This window comes from Neovison vison, chromosome 11 (genome assembly GCF_020171115.1).
Source record: "Neovison vison isolate M4711 chromosome 11, ASM_NN_V1, whole genome shotgun sequence".
Lineage (NCBI taxonomy): Eukaryota > Metazoa > Chordata > Mammalia > Carnivora > Mustelidae > Neogale > Neogale vison.
The window spans coordinates 65,434,529-65,455,934 of NC_058101.1; the positions used below are offsets into that span (position 1 = coordinate 65,434,529).

Sequence of the window (21,406 nt, forward strand, 5' to 3'; positions counted from 1 at the left end):
GCCTGGTTAGAGAACAATTCACATGTTGTGTGCCCTCCAGCTTTCAGGGGGCCTCCAAGCCGTACCCCCACTGCCCTGCAGAGGCCTATGTGGATGAACCCCCAACCTTAGACCCAAAATAGCAAAAAAACGCCCAGCACAGACAGTACTGCCTGCCCCGCCCGGGTCTCCCTCTGCTCTGAGCAGGGCTAGGCTGTCCCTCCGTTAGCAGGGAGACTGGGGAAAGGGAGCCCTGAGCTCCTCTGCTACCTGGGGGGTATGGCTGGGAGCACGGGCCTGGACAGTCCCCCACCACTGACCACTGCAGACCACCCCACTTCTGCACCCACATCCCAGGCTTCTGGGAGCTGTGGATGGCATGGGTCAGGACAGGAAACAGTGAGTGTGGGCTCCTTGCTTTGGCGCTTGAGATGTAGCCAAAGCGAGGGTAGGCGGCCATCTGAATTCCTGGCAGGTGGAAATCCAGCACAGTGACCCCCGTCGGTGGAGGAGGTGTGGAGGGAGGACCTTTCCTGTCACCAGGGCAGAGGCAGCGTGGTGCCCTCCCAGGCTTTTGAGCAGTGTGGCCCCTTGGCAAGGGTTCTGGGGACGCCTTGCTGAGCACCCACTGCCTGTTACGTCATGTCCTTTTGTCCTCATAAGAAATGTCCACAGAAGGAGGTGTCGTTCACCTCACTTCCGTAGGTGCTTAAATCTCAGCAGTTCGGCACCGAGGGAGTGGCAGGCAAGGGGCCCCTGTCACCTTAGCTCTGCCTGGTTCCCGGAGCTGGAGGCGACCCCATGATGCTGTCCTGGAGACCCTGGCTGGGGTGCTTCCCCGAACACCCAGACACCACCATGCCCCCACCTGGGGACGTGATATGTTCTCTGTGGCCCCGTGTATCTGTGTTCTCGCAGGCTCAGGTCTGGGTTGGGGGAGTGGTTCCTCCTAGGGTCGCAGCAGGGTGTCAGCCTGTTTGGGAAGCGGAGGGAGGGCTCCAGCCTGGGGTCCGACGCAGTGCTCTCCGTCTGGGGTGTGACGAGAAGGCTGGTGTCTGCTTCGCAGAAATGCCAGTGCTGAGAGTGGCAAGCCTGCTGGGCCAGAGGCCTCAGGTTCCCCAGCTGAGAAATGGGGACACTTTCGATTGTAGAACGTGGGGCTTGGCGCTTCAGGACACCAAGCCCCTGCACCCACGTTGTCACAGCACCAGGGCTGGGATTGGTCCCCAAAACAGCCCTATTTTTCGTCTCTCGGCCGCAGACAGAGTGTTGGATCCCCAGAATGCCAATGGCCAAATTCACAGGCAGGTGCTCTAACTTGTTAAGGAGGAGGGTTCCTCCCTCACGGAGCCGCGTCTCCACACGCTTTCCAAACGCCAGCTGACACGGACCAGTCATATGGCACCAGGGGGAACGCGCGGGAACCTGAGCGCAAACGAGTATGTCTCTGGGCTGTGGGAGCGTCCTCGCTGGGACCCAGCATCCTCCCCACAGCCCTTGCTCCTTCCTCTCTCCCTCTCTGTATCTCTGCGTCTCTCTCTCTCCCTCTCCATGTCTCTGTCTCTCCCCTGCTGTCCTGTGTCCTACAGTTGAGAACATTTTCTCAGGTGACTTTTTTATCCAGATTTACCCAAAGTTCATGTCCCAGCTGCCTGCCACCGCCGCCTTTCTGGACGTGTCCCCCCCAGCTGGCTTCCCCTTTGCCTACCCGCCCCTCCTGCGCCGTGCCCCGGGGCCGAGGGTACTGTTTACAGGGCGGATGGGGGCCCTGGCCCACATTGCCCCACGTGGCCCCTTCTCTCCTATTAACCGTGAGGCAATTCACGGGCTGCCTTGGGCTTGTTCATCCTAAAACTCAGAATGAACCGGGTGACAGATATTTCTGCGTTTCAGCTGCGGCTCGGGGAGGCCTGCCTGGAGCTGACTATGGAGATCAACCCAACCAGCCTCTTTGGGATCAGGGCGGGAGCACAGTGAGGCTGAGACTTTCCCGGGCGGAGACAGTGCTCTGGGACGGTCTCGCCCCGCCGGCACCGGTCGTGCTTCCCCAGCACCTCACCCCAGACCCAGCGGCCGACAGGGCTCCTCCGGGCAGTGGCCTTGGCTGTGCCATCCTCGGCAGGTCCCTTGCCAGCCTCAGTTTCCTTGTCTGTAAAGTGGGAATGACAGCAGTATAGTCCTCACAGTTTGGGAAAGGAGAAGATGAGACGCTGAGCCAGCACCTCGCACGCGGTCAGTGGGTCGGGTCAGCACACGTCCGATGTGCACTCGCTGTTTTCAGGAGGGAGACAGGCCCACTCGGCGTCAGGGGACACCATGAGTGCTCCATAGAGAGTGTCCCTATTGAGATAGGATCCCCACACTCTGTTTCCGTAAAGCCTAGCAGGCTTTGCTCGGGAGACGGGAGACAAGGCTGACCATAGGGGTGGGTCAAGGCCGGGACAAAGGGAGGCTCAGGGGCCTCAAGGACCCGAGGAGGCCCCCGGCCAGCCTGCAGAGCTGGGGCCTTTCATCTGCAAAATAAAGACTGTAGTATCTACTTCAAGGCCTGTTTTGGGGAGCAGAGGAATTGCTTTGTGTACATGTGGGTGAAGCCCCTGGTGTGTGCCTGCGTACCACACAAACCATTGCCAATCTGCCAGCAGTCCTGAAAGGGCAGAGCTATGGTCTCCACTCTAAAGCCAAGGAAATGGGTACACAGAGACAATGAACCTTCCCAAGGTCACAGATGCAGGAAATGGGGCATTGACTCAGGCCTGCCTGGCACAGGGCTGCCCTATGAGAGAAAACTCTTCGATATTAGCCTCAGACCTTCAGAGCCAGCCGTCAGGTCCCCAAGAAAATGCTCAAGACACTTCTCACCTACCATCCTAGAATGGGGTTAGGATCCTTCCAGGTCATGATTGCCCTTCCCCAGGTATCCTGTCCCTGTCAACCTGCTTGAAAGGGGATTGAATACAATAAGGTGTATCACCTCTGCCACCCAGATGCTCAGCCTCTGGTGATACATCCCAAATGCGGCAGGTTGGACTGGGGAAGGACCCAAGGAATGCAGGCTAGGCCCCTCTTCCGTGATGGTCTTTGGAGCCCCTGAAATAGCAGTCCTTGAAGAAAGGAAGGGATCTGGGTACATGGTAGGTGCTCAGCAAGTGACAGCTACAGGCTGAAGTAGAGGAAATGGTCCAAGCAAGCTGTGTGACCGAGGGCAAGTTACTCAACCTCTCTGTGCCTTAGTCTTCCTTTCTGTGAAATAGGGGTGGACTCGTCTCCTGAGGCTATGGTGAGGATTAGACCAGACAGCATAGAAGGGGCCCCTAGCACACCATGGGTACCCCGTACACAGCTGGTCTTTTAAGAGCACCCATGGTGTGCCATTGCCCTGCTTTCTCCACTCGCCAAGGCTGGGGCCACATGATGAACAGGAGGTGAGCACGAGGCTGGGGGGTCTCCCCGTCCTGCTACAGTGACGCCTTATGGTGGCTTGTTACCTTTCCTTGGATGGCTGGTTGCACCTGGAAAAAACAGCCTGTGGCCCAGCTTTGCAGAGTTAGGTGTCCATGGCTCAGGTCCCTGGCACAGTGACCTCGGTATCCGCGGACAGACCCCTCCCACACTGTGAGGCTGGCCTGGGTGTCTGTGGGTCAGACCCCCGGTGTGGTGATGCCAACAGAGGCAAGAGAAGCACCCTGCATCCAGCTGACCCCTGTCATTTGGTGGAACAGATGCAAGGACTGTGGAAGGCCATAGAAGGGCCCAGGTGGCCGCTGGGGGGCTCAGGCAGCCGCTGGGGGGCCCGGGCTCCTGACACGACTGTGCCCATTTCCTCGTCCACTGAGGGGAACCGTGGGGGGGGGGTGTCCTCCACCTGTGCCATCCGCGAGCCGCAGACAGCGTGTGACCCTTGTGGGGACACTGGGGGCACCACCAGGAACACAGGCCTGTAGATGGCTGGGCACAGTGCTGGCTGGGACTCTGGGAGAGTGTAGGAGAGCTGTCACTGGGCCTGCAAGCGGGGAGCCCTGAGGCCCCGAGGGGAAGTGGTTCCCACTGTGACGCGGCCGGGCTAAGGTGATTTCCCTTCCCTCTTCCTCCCTCCCTAGCGTCTTTGGCCACATCAGCTTCCGCTCCGACTGGGAGCTGGTGAAGGTGGACTTCCGCCCCTCATTCTCCAGGCAGTGCAGTGAGGAGGACTATGGCTCCTGGGACCTGACCGACCTGAAGGTGGGCCGGGGCCCGGGCTGGGGCAGGAGGTGGCCTCCTCTGCCCGTGCACCCCCTGTCCTGCATGGCACTGGGAGCCTCACCTCCAAGAGGCCCCCAGAACCCCAGCAGCCCTGAGATACACAGTCCTTTGGCTGGATTTCCTGGCCCTCTCTTGGTGCCTCTGTCACTCTGAGTGTTCAGGGACACGGGGCCACATGCTGTGACCCCACTGCGCAGTCCAGCGTGCTTGGGATCCGGGGCTTGGGACATGGTGGGTGAGTAGCACAGGGTCTGTGTCATAGATTACCAAACACCCCCGGGGGGGGGCGGTCTGGGGCATCCCCACCCCGTAAGCTCAAACACATAGATGTTTCTAGAACCAAAGGTAGACTGGTCACACTAAGTGAAATAGGTAAGGGCTGGAGCGGCAGCAGCACAGTGACCCCTCAGGCCCAGGGGAAGAGTGTACACAATGGGTGTTAAATGGATGCTTGTGGGTCAGGATGGGAGAGAGGCTGCCCCCGCTTGACCTCAGGCACACCACTTCTGCTCTGGCCCTCAGTTTCCCCATCTGGAAAGGAAACTCACCCCTGTCCCCCATGGCTGCCTGGGTGTTGAGACCCAGCTATTTTCTGGGGACGGGCATGAACAGCAGTCCAAGCCACTGGAGGGCAATGGCCCTTCTCGGCCTGTCCTCACCCGCGTTCCCATGGCAGGGGGACCGCTGCATCATGGGCCAGCAGAGAAGTTTCCGGAAGAGAAAGTCCACGTCCTGGTGCATCAAGGGGCGGAGCTTCACATCGGCGCTCGAGTCCCGGGTGTGCAGGTGCCGGGAATCGGACTTCCTCTGGTGAGGAACGGGCCAGCGGCTGGGCTCTCCCGCGCCCTGAGCAGCTTCCCCACCTGGTAGCTGCGGGTCTGAGACTCGGTCCTCCCGCCACCTTCCTCTGTGCCTTAGAGCCAGGCGGGAAGCCCAGCTGTGTTCCCAGGAGGAGCACGGGGAACTCAAGGGCGTGTGGCCCCCACCCACCACAGGGACCTGCTCACAGCGGGAAGGGCCCTAGGAACCAGGAAGGGGTCCCCGGGTGCAAGCGGTGCCCACCCGCCCTTCTGCGAGTTCCAGAGCCTAGTTCACGAAGACTCTGGCCGCCTGCCTCCCTGGCCACCCTCAACCCTTGCTCACCTGCTCCCCATCATGTGCCCAACACCTCCACCTGTACCTCCCTCACCGGCATTGACGGGGCTCCTTGTGCAGTGCTCCTCCCCTGTCTTCCCCTGGCTGTCCACTCTGCTTCCTTTGAGATTCAGTGCACCTCCTCCAGGCAGCCCTCCAGGACACCCAGGCTGGGCTCAGTGCTCTCCTGGGTGTTCCTAGAACCCCCTCTGCAACCCTTCTTACCTGTAATGTAACCCTAATTTCCAGGCTGGGTAGGGCTGTGTGTCCCCACAAATGGGTGTATTGCAGACCCTTGTGGTGCGGACCCCCGGCCGCCCCTGATTGCTCCCATCCCCACCCAAGCCTGTCTCCTGAACCCTTCTCTCCTCCAGCGACTATGGATTTGAGCGCTCCCCCTCCTCGGAGTCTGAGGCCAACAAGTGCTTTGCCAGCTTCTGGTTTAATCCCCTGTCCCCACCAGACGACTGTGTCCTGGGCCAGACCTACAGCAGCAGCCTCGGGTGAGTATGGCACGGCTTCCTCGCGGTGCTGCAGGGGCAGAGCTGCGGGAAGAGAGGTCAGCCGAGGCTGCCCTATTGGCTGGGCCCCGGTCACCCCGGGCACTGGCCCTGCAGGAGCTCTATCTGCACCCACATGGGGCAGCATCAGGGACAGAAGGTGCTTTGAGATGGCTCTGAACAGAACGAAAGTGACGGGTACATGAAGCTATGAGCCTGTGGCTTCAGGAGGTCCTGAGGCACTCTACTTTAAGGTCTCTGTTTCACTTTGAGGCAGTTTTGGGAGGGAAGAAAATGTCAGTGGACTTATTACAAAATCCCCATTACCTCCCCTGGGGAAGGGGCAGGGGCAGGACTTGAGAAAGCAGGATCAGATGTTGTAGGTTTTGGACTTAGCAATGTAAGTTCTACCCTCCATCGATTCATCCATCCATCTTCCTTCCATCCATCATTCACCCATCATCCCTCCCTCCATCCATCCATCCTTCTGTCATTTGCCCATCATCTATCAATCCATCTGTTCAACATTCCATCCATCATCCATCCATCCATCATTCACCCATGATCCCTCCCTCCCTCCCTCCATCCTTCCTTCCATTCATCCATCCATCCATCCATTCTTCTGTCATTCACCCATCATCCATCCATCCATCCAACATTCCATCCATTATTAACCCATCATCCATCATTCACCCATCATCCATCCATCCATCCAACATGCCATCCATTATTAACTTATCGTCCATCCACCCATTTATCATTTACCCCTCATCCCTCCCTCCCTCCCTCCATCCTTCTATCATTCACCCATAATCTATCCATTCATCTATCCATCCTTCCATCCATCTTTAACCCTTCATCCATCCCTCCTTCCATCATTCACCCATCATCCCTCCCTTCATCCTTCCCTCCCTCCCTCCCTCCTTTATCCTTCCATCCATCATTCACCCATTACCCATCCATCCATCATCCATCCATTCCCCTTCCATCAATCCGTCCATCCATCTGTCTTTCATCCATCATTCACCCATCATCCGTCCAGTCAGCAGCCACAGCCGCCTCTCTTGTGCACCCACTAGGGCTCTGCAAGCAGGGACTCTTGTCAGAAGTATCAGAGCCGGGGCCCACATCACAGATGAAGGATTGTGTGTCATACCATGTGACGTTCTGGGCATCAAGGCACCAGGGGCGGGGGCGTTGCTCCTAGACTCTATTTTCTTCTGAATTAATCCAATGTGTTTGTGTGATAAACCCCTGAAAGTGTCTCAGTGGTTGAGTTCTGGGCGCAGGAGGGGGCACCAGTCTCAGGGAGGGGGGCAGAGCCAGGCTCTTGGGTCATGATGCTAGTTTTATGGACCCAGGGTCCTGGTGTAGCCCCAGAGAGCTTCACAATCAGCAAGTCAGATGATGCCACTCTAGGCATGGTTCGCCCAGGGTCTCCTAACATGTTCATCAGAGCCCATGGTCTCTGGCCCCCAACCCCTGTCCAGCCTCCTCCCAGTCCTGTTCTCTACTCTGGCTCCAGCTGCCCATCCCAGGACCTTTGCCCATGCCAGTCCTGCTGCCTGGGTGCCCTTCCCTCTCTTGCTCGCCATTCCGACTTCTGCTGAAAGCTGCTCTCTTGGGGACCAGTTCCCAGAGCTCGTGGGTGGTGATTTTACCTCGAGGGAGGTAGTAGGGCACAGTCTGCCACTCCCACTGGGTGGTCCCCCCGGGCAAGGGCAGGGGCTATATGGTCCGCCCACCCCCCCAGCAAATAAGCTATATGAAGGAGGCACTGGGTCAGGTGTCCTCTAACCGGATGGTGGGGGAGGGAGCCCCAAGGGGGTGCAGCAGCGTCAAGGCCACAGCCGAGCCCCGGCCTCTCTTGGGTGCACTTCTCGGCAAGGCCCCAGCATCCGGACTGTGCCCAGTCACACCCTCAGCTGCAATGACAACAGGTGTTGAGGTTGTCACAAGTCCTGTGGCCACACAGGGAATCGGCCAGCACCGGAGCCGACCCCGCCCTTGCTGACTGCCCCCCCCCGCCACGCCTGGCCTCTCAGCTGCGACACAGGGCAGTGATGGCCCTCAATGGGGCTAAGAGGAGGCCGGGAGTCCAGAGGAAGCCACCAGTGAGAGCCACACCTCACCACCAGTGAGGCCCCGCCAGGCCGTGGGGCCCGTGCCCTCCCTCCACCATCCCACCACGGGTGTAGACCCTGACCCTCCCTGTGGCCACAGGTATCGGAAGGTGGTGTCCAACGTGTGTGAGGGCGGCGTGGACCCCCGGCAGAGCCCCGCGCAGCTGCAGTGTCCACTCATGCGGCCCCGGGGCCTGCAGATCAGCATCCGTGGCGAGGCAGTGGCCGTGCGGCCTGGAGAGGACGTCCTGTTTGTGGTGCGGCAGGAGCAGGTGAGCGCAGCGTGCTGTCCCCCTGGGCCGCTCCCACCGGACAAGCAGGGGAGGTGTGGGGCGGGGAAGGGTGTGTCTCTTCCGCCTATGGGTGCTTTGGAGCAGAATCTTCTAGGCGGGCCTTTTCCGAGTTGAGGGGGTAAGAGGGGGCCCGAAGCCCCTCCGCAGGCCCCAGGCAGTAGGGAGAGGACGGAAACCAGACTGCAGAGAACTGTGAAATATGGGGGGGGTCACTGGGCCACCGGCACACACGGCGGGGACCCTTCTGTGCTCGGCAGACTGTTTACTGGACTCTGAGGCTTCCGAGATGTACTCATTCCTGTGGGCGGCAATTTATTAAACCTCTAATTATATTGATTTAATTAATCTGGAATCTTAAGAAAAGCAGAAAATTTAAAAAGCAAAACAAAACTATTAGTTATAATCCTAGAACCAAAGATAAATCCTGTAGGTAGATGATATTGTATGAATTTAATTCTATATCATATATATGAATATGTAAATTCCCTCCCTATGTTCTCTCTTTTCCCCTCTAGTATAAGTGTTACATATTCTTCTGCCTTAAAAAAGAATTTATACTCATGGTAGAACATTGGAAAAACACCCAAAATGTCAAGAATATAAATATCCCCCCAAACCCTGTCCCCCCCGCCAAGGTAACAACTGTGAGGTTTTGTATTTTCTTCTAGCCTCTTAAAATTAATATACAGCATGCTTATTTTTCTGATTATAAAAGCAGCAAACTCCCTGTAGAGCATCCAAAAACAGAAATGAGAAAAACTTGCCAAGAGGCAGGAAATTCAAAGCGACAGAATCTCACAGAGGAGACGCCACTCCCACCCCCAGGAAGATCTGCCCCCGGACCGCTGTCCGCACGCGCGGCTCCGCTGGGCACTCGGATCTTTGGTTAACAAATACACTGAATGAAGCGAGTTCAGTTTTATAACTCTGTGTGTGTGTGTGTGTGTGTGTGTGGTTTAGCACATGTCCTTCCAAATACGGTGCCTAGGTGATGACAGAAGTCTCTGGTGTCCAGTGTGTGCAGATGGGGAAACTGAGGCCAGAGGGCACAGAGCTGTATGTGTGAGAGCCCATGTGCTGTGCTGGGGAAACCCCGGCTGAGAGAGGTACAGTGACTCCCTCCAGGCCATGCAGTATCAGGTGACAGAGCTCCACGTGGACAGCACCTGGTCTGTGGTCCCCAAACTTGGGCCAGGCCCGGGGCAGGTCCCAGATCCCACCTGCTTCCAGGCCCTGTGCTGATGAGTCTGGTCCTGAGATTCATGCTCAGGGCCTCGGGGGTGGCCCCAGGGTGGGGGTCGGGCATCTGTCACAGCAGCATCTTGATGTGGCGGGAGGACAACGCCCCCTCCCCGGGTGTAAACCCTGGACCCTCAGAGTGGACCCACCAACTGCCCAACTTGTAGCACAGACTTCCAGGAAAAATGGCTGTTTGCTGCCCCCTAGAGCCTTCCATCTGGGCAGTGGTCATGTTGGCTGATTCCCCCGGCCAGAGGCAGGCCAGGCCAGGCCGATCAGTCCCGCCGTCCCGTGGTCCCCAGCCTTGCTGCATGGGGTTGCTGCTGTGACCGAAAGGTGTCCTTGCAAGAGAGGTCTTCCGGCGCACTCCCCTATGTGGAGGGGCCGCTGACTTCCTCCTGGAGGCGGTGGGGGAGTGTGGGAGCTTGGTGGGGGTGGACACGCACTCACACCTACTCACACACCCTCAGTTCTCACACACCGACCACAGGAACTTGCACACGCCTTCCCCACGTGTTCACACAGTCGTAACCAGTCACACAGACACTTCTTCACGCTGACACACAAGTCCCACCCACCTGCCCTCCTGCACGGCCCAAGCTGCCTGCGGAACTAGCTGGGTCTGGGGCCGGGGCCAAGTTCTGTAAGCATCCGAGACTTAGAAGTAAGAGCTGATAGAGATCCCAGAAATAGAAGCAGGAGTGGAAGTGTCCCAGGGGAGGGAGGACGGTCCTCAGTAAACAGACTGCCAGCAAAAATGAGCCTCAGCTGGAACCTGACGCCTGATACCAGATCGTCTCAGGATGGACCACGGAGGTCAACAGAATGTGAAAAACTAGCCGTCCTTTGGGAAAAAGATAGAAAATATGCAGATCCAGGGCCGGCCCAAGGGTTCGTAGAGTGGATGCCAAAAGCATCATCCGTAAAGGAAATTTAGTGAATCAGACTTTGAGTGAGACGCCCGTGTGCTGAGGAAAGCCCCGTAGAGAAGGTGAAAAGGGAGCTATAGAGGAAATACGTGCCCGGCACACATCCAGCGAGCGCTGGGAAATAGAACACGGAGAAGTGGGAAGAAAACAACGCTCCGGTTAGGAAACGGGTCAAGGACATGAAGGGACAGTTCATTGCAGATGAGGAGCAGGTGACCGGGGAGCCCACAAATGTTGTTCAGCTTCACCGGCCGTTAGGGGAGTGTGACTCTAACCCCGATGACAGGTCCCTGCAGGTCTAGGAGAGTGGCCCAAGTAAGACACAGCGACACCACCAAGCACTGGCAAGGGTGCGGAGAAGCCCGGCTCCTCGTACCCGGCGGCTGGGAGCAGAGGAGGGGACCACCACACTGGAAAACCGGGGGGCAGTTTCTTAGAAAACTGAACACACGACCACACTATGACTCAGCACGTGTGCTCCTGAGCGTGTGTCTCAGAGAAATGAAGGCCTGTGTCCACGCAGGACACTGCACGTGAATGTTGCTGGCAGCTTTCTGGCCAGAGAGCCAGAACATGGGAACACCCCGACGTCCTCTGAGGGGCATCTGCCTGAACAGTGGCAGCGGCCGCTGTGTGGGACGCGACTCCGCGGTGAGAAGGAGCAGATTACAGACACGCCATGACCCGGTGGAGCTCTGGAAGATTAAACTGAAGGAGAAGGAGGCAATCCCAGCGAGTCCGTGCTGTCGGATTCCGTTTATGGGATGTTCTCGAGATGACAGCATTACAGAAATGGAGGACAGGGGAGTCGGGGGCATGACGGCGGGGGCTGGCAGTGGCTCAGTGGCTCTGCACCCCAACATTCTGGTTTTGATGGACGTTTGCTCCAGGCGTGCGGTACGGGGCACACGGGCTGTCTAGGTTCCTACAAACTACATGGAAACTGGCAGTTGTCTCAGGACAAGATGTCCACATCTCCTTGACGTGCCCAAGATGCAGCAGTGTGTGGGACAGGGTTACGGGGACGGGTCTCCTTGTCTATGGCCGTGGCTGCTGGACTCCATTCGGATCGTGGGCAAAAATGACAAGTTACTTTAACGAAGTAAAATGTTTAAATTGTTCAGCGGGCACCTGTCAGTGGCCTGCAGGCAGGAACGTAGGGTCCCGAGGCACACAGTGACGCCCTGTGCACCTGGGAGCCACAGGGCTTCCCAGGTACATCTGGCTTGCAGTTGGTGGGCACTAAGCCCCTGCCCCCGCCCAGAGCAAGGCAGGCTTGAGACCCCACTCCCCTGGTCCCTGTGAGCCCGCGGGTCCACAGGAGCCCTGGACGGTGAGCTGATCTGCCCTGTGGTTCTTGCCCAGCACATGGGAACAATCGGATGGCACGTAAGCTGTTGTCCCAAGTGACGTGTGCTGCGGGCACAAAATCCCATGGGCTTCTCTCCCAGTTTCAAAGGGTGGAAGCCCGAAATCAAGGCATAGGCAGAGCTGGGCTCCCACTGGAGGCCCTGGGGAGGGATTCTTCCCTGTCTCATTGGTTTCTGGGGCGCTGGTGTCCCTGGCTGTGGCTCTGTCTCCACAGTCTCTGCCCCGTCATCATGTGGCCGTGTCATCTGTGTCCCAAGCCCCCACCTCTGCTTGTAAAGACGTGGCCACTGTCTGGGGGCCCGTCTTACTTCGGCGTGACCTCATCTTAACTAATTGCTTCTACAAAGACCCTATTTCCGAATAAGGTCCCATTCTGAGCTCCCCGGGGGATGTGGATTTGGGAGCACAGACCCTGTTCAACCAGCCACCGTATTTGTGGAACAAGTTGAGTGAAATGTAATTTATGGGAAAGATTTCAAGGCTCCACAGGTGTAGAATGAGGGGATCATAAGCAGCGTGAATCCTGTGTCACTCTGGGTCAGCAGGAGATGATTTTGGGGGTGTTCCTGCAGGGGTAGGATGGCAGGAAGGGATGATGGGGCAAGGGAGAGGGGCAGAGGGAAAGCGTGAGAACTCGTTCTTGACACCAAGTGGAGAAAGATATTGTTTCCGTTTCCTTCCCTGAATTTCCTGCACCTCAGCCCATGCCAGGTTGCGGGTGTGGCTTCTGGGGTCCCCAGGGCCCGCGCCCTTTGAGGGGAGGAGGGACGGGATGGAGAGTATGCAAGCTGCTGCTGACCCCTTGGCTGTGCCATCCTTCCTGAGTGGTCTCGTGGGATTTCCTGCAGGGTGACATCCTGACCACCAAGTACCAGGTGGACCTGGGGGATGGCTTCAAGGCTGTGTACATGAATCTGACACTGACTGAGGACCCCATCCGGCACCGCTACGAGAGCCCCGGCGTCTACCGCGTGTCTGTCAGGGCAGAGAACGTGGCTGGGCATGACGAGGCCGTGCTCTTTGTCCAGGTCAACTGTAAGTCAGCAGCCCTTTGAGGCCCAGAGTCCCCCCTTCCTGGGGCAGAGAGAGAACCTGGGCCCCAGGGGCACACAGGGAGTCCCCTGGGGCAGCAACAGGACGCCAGGCTGGTGAGCCCGTGGACGGGGAGCAGGCAGGCGGGCTCAAGTCCATGCCCTTGGCGGTGTGTGCAGTGGTAGGGTGGGGGTGATGAGGAAGTGATGAAGGTGACCAAGAAGCCCCCTCTGAAATAGCCAGGGCCTCCGTGTCCCCTAACCCTGGGCTTTCCCGCGACCTGCAGCCCCCCTACAGGCCCTCCACCTTGACGTGGTTCCTGTGGTCGGCGTCGACCAGGAAGTAAACCTCACAGCCGTGCTGCTGCCCCTCAACCCCAAGCTCACTGTGTTCTACTGGTGGATCGGCCATAGCCTGCAGGTGCGCAGACCCCCAGGGTGGCCCCTGCTGAGAGCGGGTGGCTGGGGCAGAAGGACACGGGGTATGACTGCGGAGCTGACACGAGCACAGCCTGGCCTTTCTCCCGGAGCCGCTGAGCGGGTCCGGCCATGTCTGCATCTGGCAGCTGCGGAAGAAGGCAGGCTGGCCCCTGCCTTTTCCTGGGGAAAGAGATGTGAACAAAGCAGGTGACCTGAGCTGTGATGAGCATCACGGGAAGGGGATTGGGGGGTGCTCTGAGCACCAGGGAAGATCGGCTGTTTCTAGTCTGGGTGTTGGGTGTGGTCAGGGAGGGCTTCATGGAGGAGGGGACCCTTGGGGCTGGACCGGATGTCAGAGGCCTCACCCAGAGCCCTAAATTGTGTCTGGAAGCAGTGGGGAGCCACAGACAATGGCCAGTTGGAGGCCTAGAAGGTCTCTGTGGGCAGGGCTGCCCATCCTTAGCCTGAGGTCCTCAAGACCCATAGAGGGCTGTCCTTCCCTCATTCGGAGGGCTGCTGCCCTGCGTTCCATGCAGAATGACCCCAACAGTGGCTAAAGGCCCAGACACAGAGGCCTGGGTGGAGGGAGTGGTAGGCCCCAGGTCGTGTTTCTCTGGAATGTGGAGGGTTGAGGAAGGTGCTAGGCTCTGGATTCAAATCACAGCTCAGGCGTTGGTGGTATAGTGGTGAGCATAGCTGCCTTCCAAATCACAGCTCAGCTACTTTGAGCCCAGCAATTCGGGCAGGTCTGGAAGGAAGGGTACACAGGGACACTTGGTCCAGGCTGCATTGGCTTAAAGCTGGCGATTGGGGGTGGGGGGTGGGGGGTGGGGGCCCTCCCCGAGCCCCCCAGTGCTGCCCCCATGTTCTGACCAGAGCAGGGGAGTCTGAGCATTCTCGGTGAGGCCCTAGGCAGTGGGGGGGCCGGCTGTCCTGTGTGGGGCTGCCTCCTGATCCCTGGGCCTGACCCCCACTCACGTCCCCTGCAGCCCTTGCTCTCCTTGGAGAACTCCGTGACCACACGGTTTGCAGACCCAGGGGACGTACGTGTGACGGTGCAGGCGGCCTGTGGAAGCTCAGTGCTGCAGGACTCCACGGTGGTCCGCGTGCTGGGTGAGCCCCCTCCTCGGGCATGCCGTGCGTCTCGTCCCTTGTGGGGGCCCCAAGCTCAGGTGACATGAGCCACAGATTCCCTGGGTATGCAGGGGAGCCACAGGCTCAGGGAGGAGCCAGTGAACACTGCTCAGACGCTCCCCTAACCCTCAGTTTCCCCCATCTGTAAAATGAACATAGACACATCTCTGAGTCTGTGGCACTCATGGGCCTCACATGGCACAGACCAGGGGATGGCTAAGTGACCTGTCAAGGGGATCCAGTGATGCCTCCCAGGAGCCTGACCTCTTCTGCCACCTGTCACCTGAGCCCCCTAATTCAGCCTTTGTGGAGACTCAGTTCTGAATCTGTACCCCATTTTCTGTGCTCACTGGGGGTCCCTAGACCCTCAAGGGAGACATTTACCATAGGAAATTCATCCTAAGCATGGAAGAGACCCCACCCCTCACCCAGTGCGCTGTGGCCCTCCTCAGCCCACCAATGAAACCTCATGTGGCTTTGAGAACAGCCTTGCCCATGGACAACAGCCATCAGTTAAATATTTAGCAGGCCTGCTTGTGGCTGTTCCTTCATTCACAAACATGTGCACAGAGGGTCCTGAGCCCAGAGCTCGGGAATAGCAACCTCCCTTCTGTGAGATGCTGAGTTCTGCTCATGAAGCACGTGTCCCTCGGGCCATTAATCCCAGCAAAGCCTCTCCCATTTCCCAAGTGGGAAACCCAGGTTTCAGGAGGAACGTGGAGAGTATAGTGAGCCCCAAGTACCACCACTGGCAGGTGGCTCTGGAGTGGGCCTCTGAGCCAGGAACCCTGGGACATGTGCGGAAAAGGGAAGGTAGGGCCTCTGCCCTCGCAGGACTCTTATTCTGGTGGGGAGATCAACCCAGTGAAGTCCGTGGATCCCTGGGAGATGGAAGCCCAGTCTCATGGGGTATGTGCGCCCCTGAGAATGAAAGGGCAGTTCTCATGGTGCAGGCGCCCAGCCCTCCCTCCCTCCCCAGGGGGGCACCGTTCAGCAGTCATAGGTGCTGCAGTGATCACTCCTTGGTGCCGGTCAGTGAGGTGGGCCCTGCCTGGGCAGCTGCCAGCACAGGGAGGACTCTCATATTCCAAAAGCAAGCTGCCATGTCTGACCCTGGGTGGTGCTAGGCCATCTGGGGCTAGCGGTTGCCGGGAAACAGAGCCCTGCTGCCCAGGGCTAACTGGCTCCCCATCTCTGCATCTCTTCAGACGAGTTCCAGGTGGTGGCTCTACACTTTTCCAAGGAGCTGGACGCCCACAATCCCAACACCCCTGAGTGGAGAGAGGACATCGGCCTGGTGGTGACGCGGCTGCTGTCCAAGGTGCCTCCTGCTCCTGCGGGTACCCAGGAGAAGTGGCGGGTGGGAGGGCAGGGCAGAGTGAGGGGGCTGGTCTTTCTTTCGCTGCGGGACCAAGGTATCTCTGTGAGCTCTGCCCACCCTGAGTCATCTCTGCTGCCAGAGGCCAAGGCTCTCTCTGGCCGTGACTCCCCTCAGTCTCTTAATAATGCTGCTGCTACCATCCTGGGCATTGAAGAGTGAATAGGAGTTCCCTAGATGAAAGTGCACAGAGTGGGATTCTCAGGAGGCAGAGGGACCTCTGGAAGCTGAACTCTGTGGGTTGAAGGATTTGTATGGTCAGGAGCCCTGATGTCTGGGATGACGTTAGTCAGAGAGGGGCCTGCTCACCTTTACTCCGGCCACGGTGTGAGGAATGGACTAGAGGGGGCAGGCCTGGCCCAGAGGAGGCTGGTGTTGGTGGGGGCAGGGCAGAGGGACTAGGAGAGCTGCAGGAGGGGAAACGTGGTGCTTCAGGGTCCTGGGGCTGATCCCTGTATGTTCAGGGGTCAGGAATAGCTCACAGGACAGATAGCTGGGACTTGGCCAGGCCAAGATGAGTGAGAGGGTATTCCTGGGGCCCCGGGAGTGCGGCAGGGAACAGAGAAGGCAGGTGGCTCAGAGGGGCGCGTCTGTGTCCCCACAGGAGACCAGCGTCCCTGAGGAGCTCCTGGTGACAGTGGTAAAGCCAGGACTGCCTACCTTGGCCGACCTGCACGTGCTCCTGCCCCCTCCCAGGCCCACGAGGAAGAGGAGCCCCACCAGTGACAAGGTATCACTTTGGCCATGGGCCCCAGGTTCTCTCTGCACTGCCCAGAGTTTGAGGCCTAGTGCTGGGGGTTTGGGGGAGAAGTCTCAGCGGCTCATCATCACGGAGAGGCCCATTTCTCACAAGTCACTGCCCGACACAGGCGGCTGGCCCTCCTCCATGGGTGGCTACCCCCCTCCCCGGGACCCAGATGGCCTTCAAGGTCACTTTTGGAGACTGGGGAGGCACAAGGGCACCCGGGGCCGGACTGCCCCACAGGGGGACTTGCGCCATCTCCTTTCCCATTCTGCTGGCTGGCTGGAGAAGAGAGAAGCTGGAGCTTCTTCACGTCCCCCGGGATGGCTGTCACTCTTCCCGAAACCGACGGCCCTCTAGGTCGCGTACAGAACCAGGACCCCTCCCGCGCGGCTGAGCCTGCCGTCAGCTGCTCCCCGAAACCATAGGCAGAGTTAGCAGGCGGCACGGACATGGGAGCGCGCGGCTGTCTGTCCACATGCATGCACACAGGGAGGGTCGCAGCCAGGGTGGCCACATGTGCCTCCACAGGCCTTGTTGGGTGAGATGCGTCCCCGCATACCATGGGCTCTTACTCGGCGGTGAAGAGGAGGGAGCTCTGACCCCTGTACCATCTGGACAAACCCCGCAGAAGGGGTGCTGAGGGAGGGAAGCCGGTCACAGAGGCCACCTGCTGCGACAGGGCGTGGATGGGAAATGTCCTTATTGGGCCAAGGCCTGGGGGCAGAAGGTGGAGGTGGTTGCTGGGGGCCAGGGGGCGGGGCTGCTGGCAGGCTCTGGGTTTCTGGAAGGAAAGATGAAGATGTTCTGGAATCAGCGGTGATAGTTGCACAGATGCAAATAGACCAAAAACGGTAGAATTGTGCGCTTGAAGGAAGTACGTGTTTTCTCAAAAACAAAAACAAAAACAAAACAAAAAGTCAGAAGCTCAGCTACTCCTGGACTGGTCTGAGACAGATGCTCCAGGATGCTTTCTGGAAGACAGAGCAAGGCCTGCGGCACCTCGGGGGCTGGGCAGACGTGTCTCCCTTTTTTTTTTTTTTTTTAAAGATTTTATTTATTTATTTGATAGAGAGAGATCACAAGTAGATGGAGAGGCAGGCAGAGAGAGAGAGGGAAGCAGGCTCCCTGCTGAGCAGAGAGCCCGATGTGGGACTCAATCCCAGGACCCTGAGATCATGACCTGAGCCGAAGGCAGTGGCTTAACCCACTGAGCCACCCAGGCGCCCCAGTGTGTCTCCTACAGATTGGTGGGAGGTGCATCAGGAAGGTTGGAGGGGACACAGCTCCAAGGTCGCTCTGGTTGCCACCCTGCCACACCCAGGCTGCCTCCTGGTTGACACAGGACTGCCTGGGCCTGACCCCCAGCATTTCCTGAAGGGCATCTGCACTGGGACCTGGGGGTCCCTGCTGATGCAGTGTCTCTGGGGGTAGGATGGCAGACGATGGAGAGTGACTGTACCCATTTCTCAGATGGGTAGCTGACTGCAGAGGCTCAGCACTGCTTGGGGAAGGCACAACGGGGCTCGGGGACTCCCCTCGCTCTTGCCCGCCAAGTTGGTGGGCAGATGAACTAATTCTGCAGTAGTCAGGTGTGGGCACTCAGGAGAGATTTGGAAGGAGACGGAGGAGGGGACAGACGGGCGCCCCCACCCTCATTGTCCTGAGTGCTGAGAGTAACCGCTGGCCCTGGGTCGGTGAAAAGTCACAGGGACTCGTCCCTGCCACGGATGACACGGCAGGCCCCAGGCCCTTGCTGGGTGCCAGGTACTGGGCACGGGGCTGGGGGTCTCCCACGAGGTGTTCCTTTGAAGCCTCATGTGGACCCCCGAAACAAAGAGGTGCTGGCGTTCCCCGCAGCACAGAGCTGTGTGTCTTCCTAGATCCTTCAAATCTGGGCTATTTTGGCTTATCCGGGCCCGGATGTGGACTTCTCTGTTCCAGGGAATATCAGGTGCTAAAACGCTGTGCATGGAGGCTGAGTCTGGCCCCTGGGAATGTCCTGCCCAAGGCACCCGGGAGGGGGTGCTCGGGGACCACCAGCTCTTGGGAGGCCCCCTTCCCCAAGGCCTCAACATCTGCCTGTGTGGAGGAATGAGCCCTGGGCACCTACAAGGGCCAGTTGGTTCCCTTCTGAGCCCCGGGAAAGCTTCCTCTCGTGAGATGGCAAGCCAGCTGCCTCTCCCACCCCGTGGTTCAGCCCCGCCACCCCCTGGGCTGGCTCTCCTTCACTGGTGGGGCCACTCCCTTGCCTGGTGCTTGCTTCGGCAGCACATATACTAAAATTGGGTCACCTTGCCTGTCCCCATCTTGCTCTCTTCTTGGTCCTCCTCCTCTGAGAAGCCTTCCGGACCACTGCCAGGCCTGGGGGCCCTCCTGAGCCCCACTGGTTTCCCCAGCTTTGCCACATTCTATGGTCCCGACCAAAATAAGAAGCTTTAGTCCCCTGCTGGCTCGCCTTTCTAACCTACTGTCAGCTTTTGGTGAAAGCTGGCTGGTGGGCGAGCATTCCCGTGTTACAGATGAGGAGGGTCTCTCCAAAGAGGAGCGACCCTCCTTGAGACCCACGGAGGCCAAGTGGCCCCCAACCCCTTGGCTCTGGAGAGTCCGAGCAGATGTTCACCCAGCTCTCCGCTCCCTCCAGTGGGTTCCAGGGGACCCTCCTCACTCTCCCCCTCCTGCTTTCAGAGACTCACCGCCATCCAGCAGGTGCTGAAGGCACAGAAGATCAGCTTCCTTCTGCGGGGCGGGGTCCGGGTCCTGGTGGCCATGAGGGACACAGACACAGGTAAGGGGCTCTCCCCTGTAGGGTACGGTGGGCGTGCAGCTGGCTTCACAGGTAATGCTCTTCCTGTGAGGACTGGGGACAGAGGGCTTTTCGGGGCTGGGTGGTTGCCTCCAGGGACCACGGCTCAGACCCAAGGGCCTTCCTCTCTGTGCAGAGGCGGCACAGACCTCTGGCTTCCCTCACGCAGACATTTAGGTCTTGACCTTGGTCTCCTGCCCCCACCGTGGGACTGTCCTCTCCAGTCACACGTGCAACCTTTCGTGTTTTGGGCAAGAAAGTTTGCAGATGCTGAGGACTTTCCCTCTGCTCTGGAGATCTGGTGCCTGTTGGGAAACGTGGCGGGATCGCCACACGCGAGCCAACTTGTGCACAGGGACGTTCTGTCTACCTTCTAGAAGGAAGGCCCGGGGCCCACGGGTACACGGTGGGAGTCCAGGGGGCCCCGGGGCTGAGGTTCCCCTGAGACCAGCCTGCACAGCTCAGCCACACCTGGAGAACCTGCCAGACCACCCCCTGTCCTAGAAGCCCGGGACTGGGGAGGGATGCCCCCCACCCCGACCACCAGCTGCTTCCCTTACAGGTTCTCAGAGGCTGGGAGGCGCTGGTGGCTACTGGGCAGTGGCGGTCCTCTTGGTCATCGGACTCTTCGCGGTGGGCGTGTTCATTCTCTACAAGTTCAAAAGGCAAGGCCTCCTGGAAGGCGGGGCGTGAGGTCAGGCCTTGGGCAGTGGCGGCAAGGGGCGGGGACTTGAGACAGAATGGTTCCAGCCCCAGAAGCGGGTGGAAGACAGCTGCTTTGGACCCCACAAGCATTGTCCAACCCCGCCTTCCTCTCTGCCAGCATCCCAGCCTTATCTCCCCCAGGTCCTCCCCGCCTTGGAGGAAGGCCCCTCGGAAAGTGGGATTTGTCACGGCTAGGAAGTGGTATCTGGTGCTGGATCCCTAGTGCTGAAGCTGGGGCCTCCTCCAGGAGAGGAGTTGGTGCACCGGGTCTCCCTGCGGTGTTAAGGGCAAGCATCCGGCCAGCCCCTCCCGTATCATGCAAGTGCGTGGGGGAGCCTGGCGTTCTGGATATTTGCAGAGACGAACAAAAAAGGAGAGGCTTCCAGCCATATCTGCCCCGTCCGGGTCTCTGTCCCAGAGTACCCTTCCTTCAGCCTGCGTGCGAGGCCCTTCTAGACCGCGGGACGGTCCGTGCCCAGGGCCCAGCTCCTGGCCTGCCGCTGACCAGCTCCGCGGCTGTCCCCCCGCTGGGCCTCAGCTTCCCTATCTGTAAAAGGGGACTAAGAAGAAGGGGGTGGGAAAACGGAAGGAGGAAAAGAACAGAAGGAAAGGGAGGAGGAGGAGGAGAGGAGAGAGGAGCAGAGAGGGGAGAGGGAGAGGAGGACAGGGAGGACGCTGAGTGGGCCCCGGACAGGGGTGAGGGTGTCCGGGCTGGTCTGCTGCCTGGCATGGTGAGTGTTCTTAGTGAACTGATTGTGCTCCCTTGGGAGGGGAGGGTGTCGCCATAGAAACAGCACAGCATAGATGGGGGTGAGTGTGCACCCCCAGAGTGCTGGGCGGTCACTGGCCTTTGTAGCATCCCTGTGGGTGGGGCTCAGCCAAGGTCACAAACAGCCCCAGGGGCTCCAAGGCTCAAGGCCACCCAAGGCTCTCATCATCCCTCAGGGGCAGGGGTTTCCAGGGTACAGGAGCCGCAGCAGAGGGAAGTGAGTTCTGGAGGTGACGAGTCATCCCGTGCATGTTCCAGCCGGAGGTGACCTGTGTCCCCTTTGGTCACCCTCAGCCGTCTGCACCCTGCACTCCTGCAGGGCGGGCAGGGCCTGGTGAATGGCGTCAGAGGAAGCCTGCTCCTTCTTGGCAACTGTGGGCTCTTTCCTTACCTAGGCATCAGAAGCGGGGGAACCGGACCCTGCGACCCCAAGCCCAGTCCCAGCACAGGCAGAGGAGGCTGTGTCCATGGTCTCTTCTCCCTCTGGCTCTGGAGAGACAGGAATTTGAGACCACACAGCCCCAGGACCTGGGCAGGACTCAGCAAGTCCCTCTCGGACCCGGGTGGGCATCCTGTCTGCCCCGGGAATCCCTGTCCCTCCCACCCGTTCA

General features: G+C 59.0%; 1 protein-coding gene across 2 annotated transcripts in view; it reads left to right on the forward strand.

Moving 5' to 3' along the window:
- Positions 1–21,406, forward strand: part of SORCS2 (sortilin related VPS10 domain containing receptor 2) — a 424,588-nt gene that overhangs the window by 398,083 nt on the left and 5,099 nt on the right. For both annotated transcript variants that reach the window (XM_044267844.1, XM_044267845.1), the window contains exons 15-25: positions 4,080–4,200; positions 4,898–5,031; positions 5,730–5,858; positions 8,079–8,250; positions 12,659–12,845; positions 13,129–13,262; positions 14,251–14,374; positions 15,604–15,716; positions 16,378–16,503; positions 19,204–19,303; positions 19,884–19,986. In XM_044267844.1, coding sequence (XP_044123779.1) covers positions 4,080–4,200; positions 4,898–5,031; positions 5,730–5,858; positions 8,079–8,250; positions 12,659–12,845; positions 13,129–13,262; positions 14,251–14,374; positions 15,604–15,716; positions 16,378–16,503; positions 19,204–19,303; positions 19,884–19,986 — 1,443 coding nt within the window. The remainder of the gene's footprint in view (positions 1–4,079; positions 4,201–4,897; positions 5,032–5,729; positions 5,859–8,078; positions 8,251–12,658; positions 12,846–13,128; positions 13,263–14,250; positions 14,375–15,603; positions 15,717–16,377; positions 16,504–19,203; positions 19,304–19,883; positions 19,987–21,406) is intronic.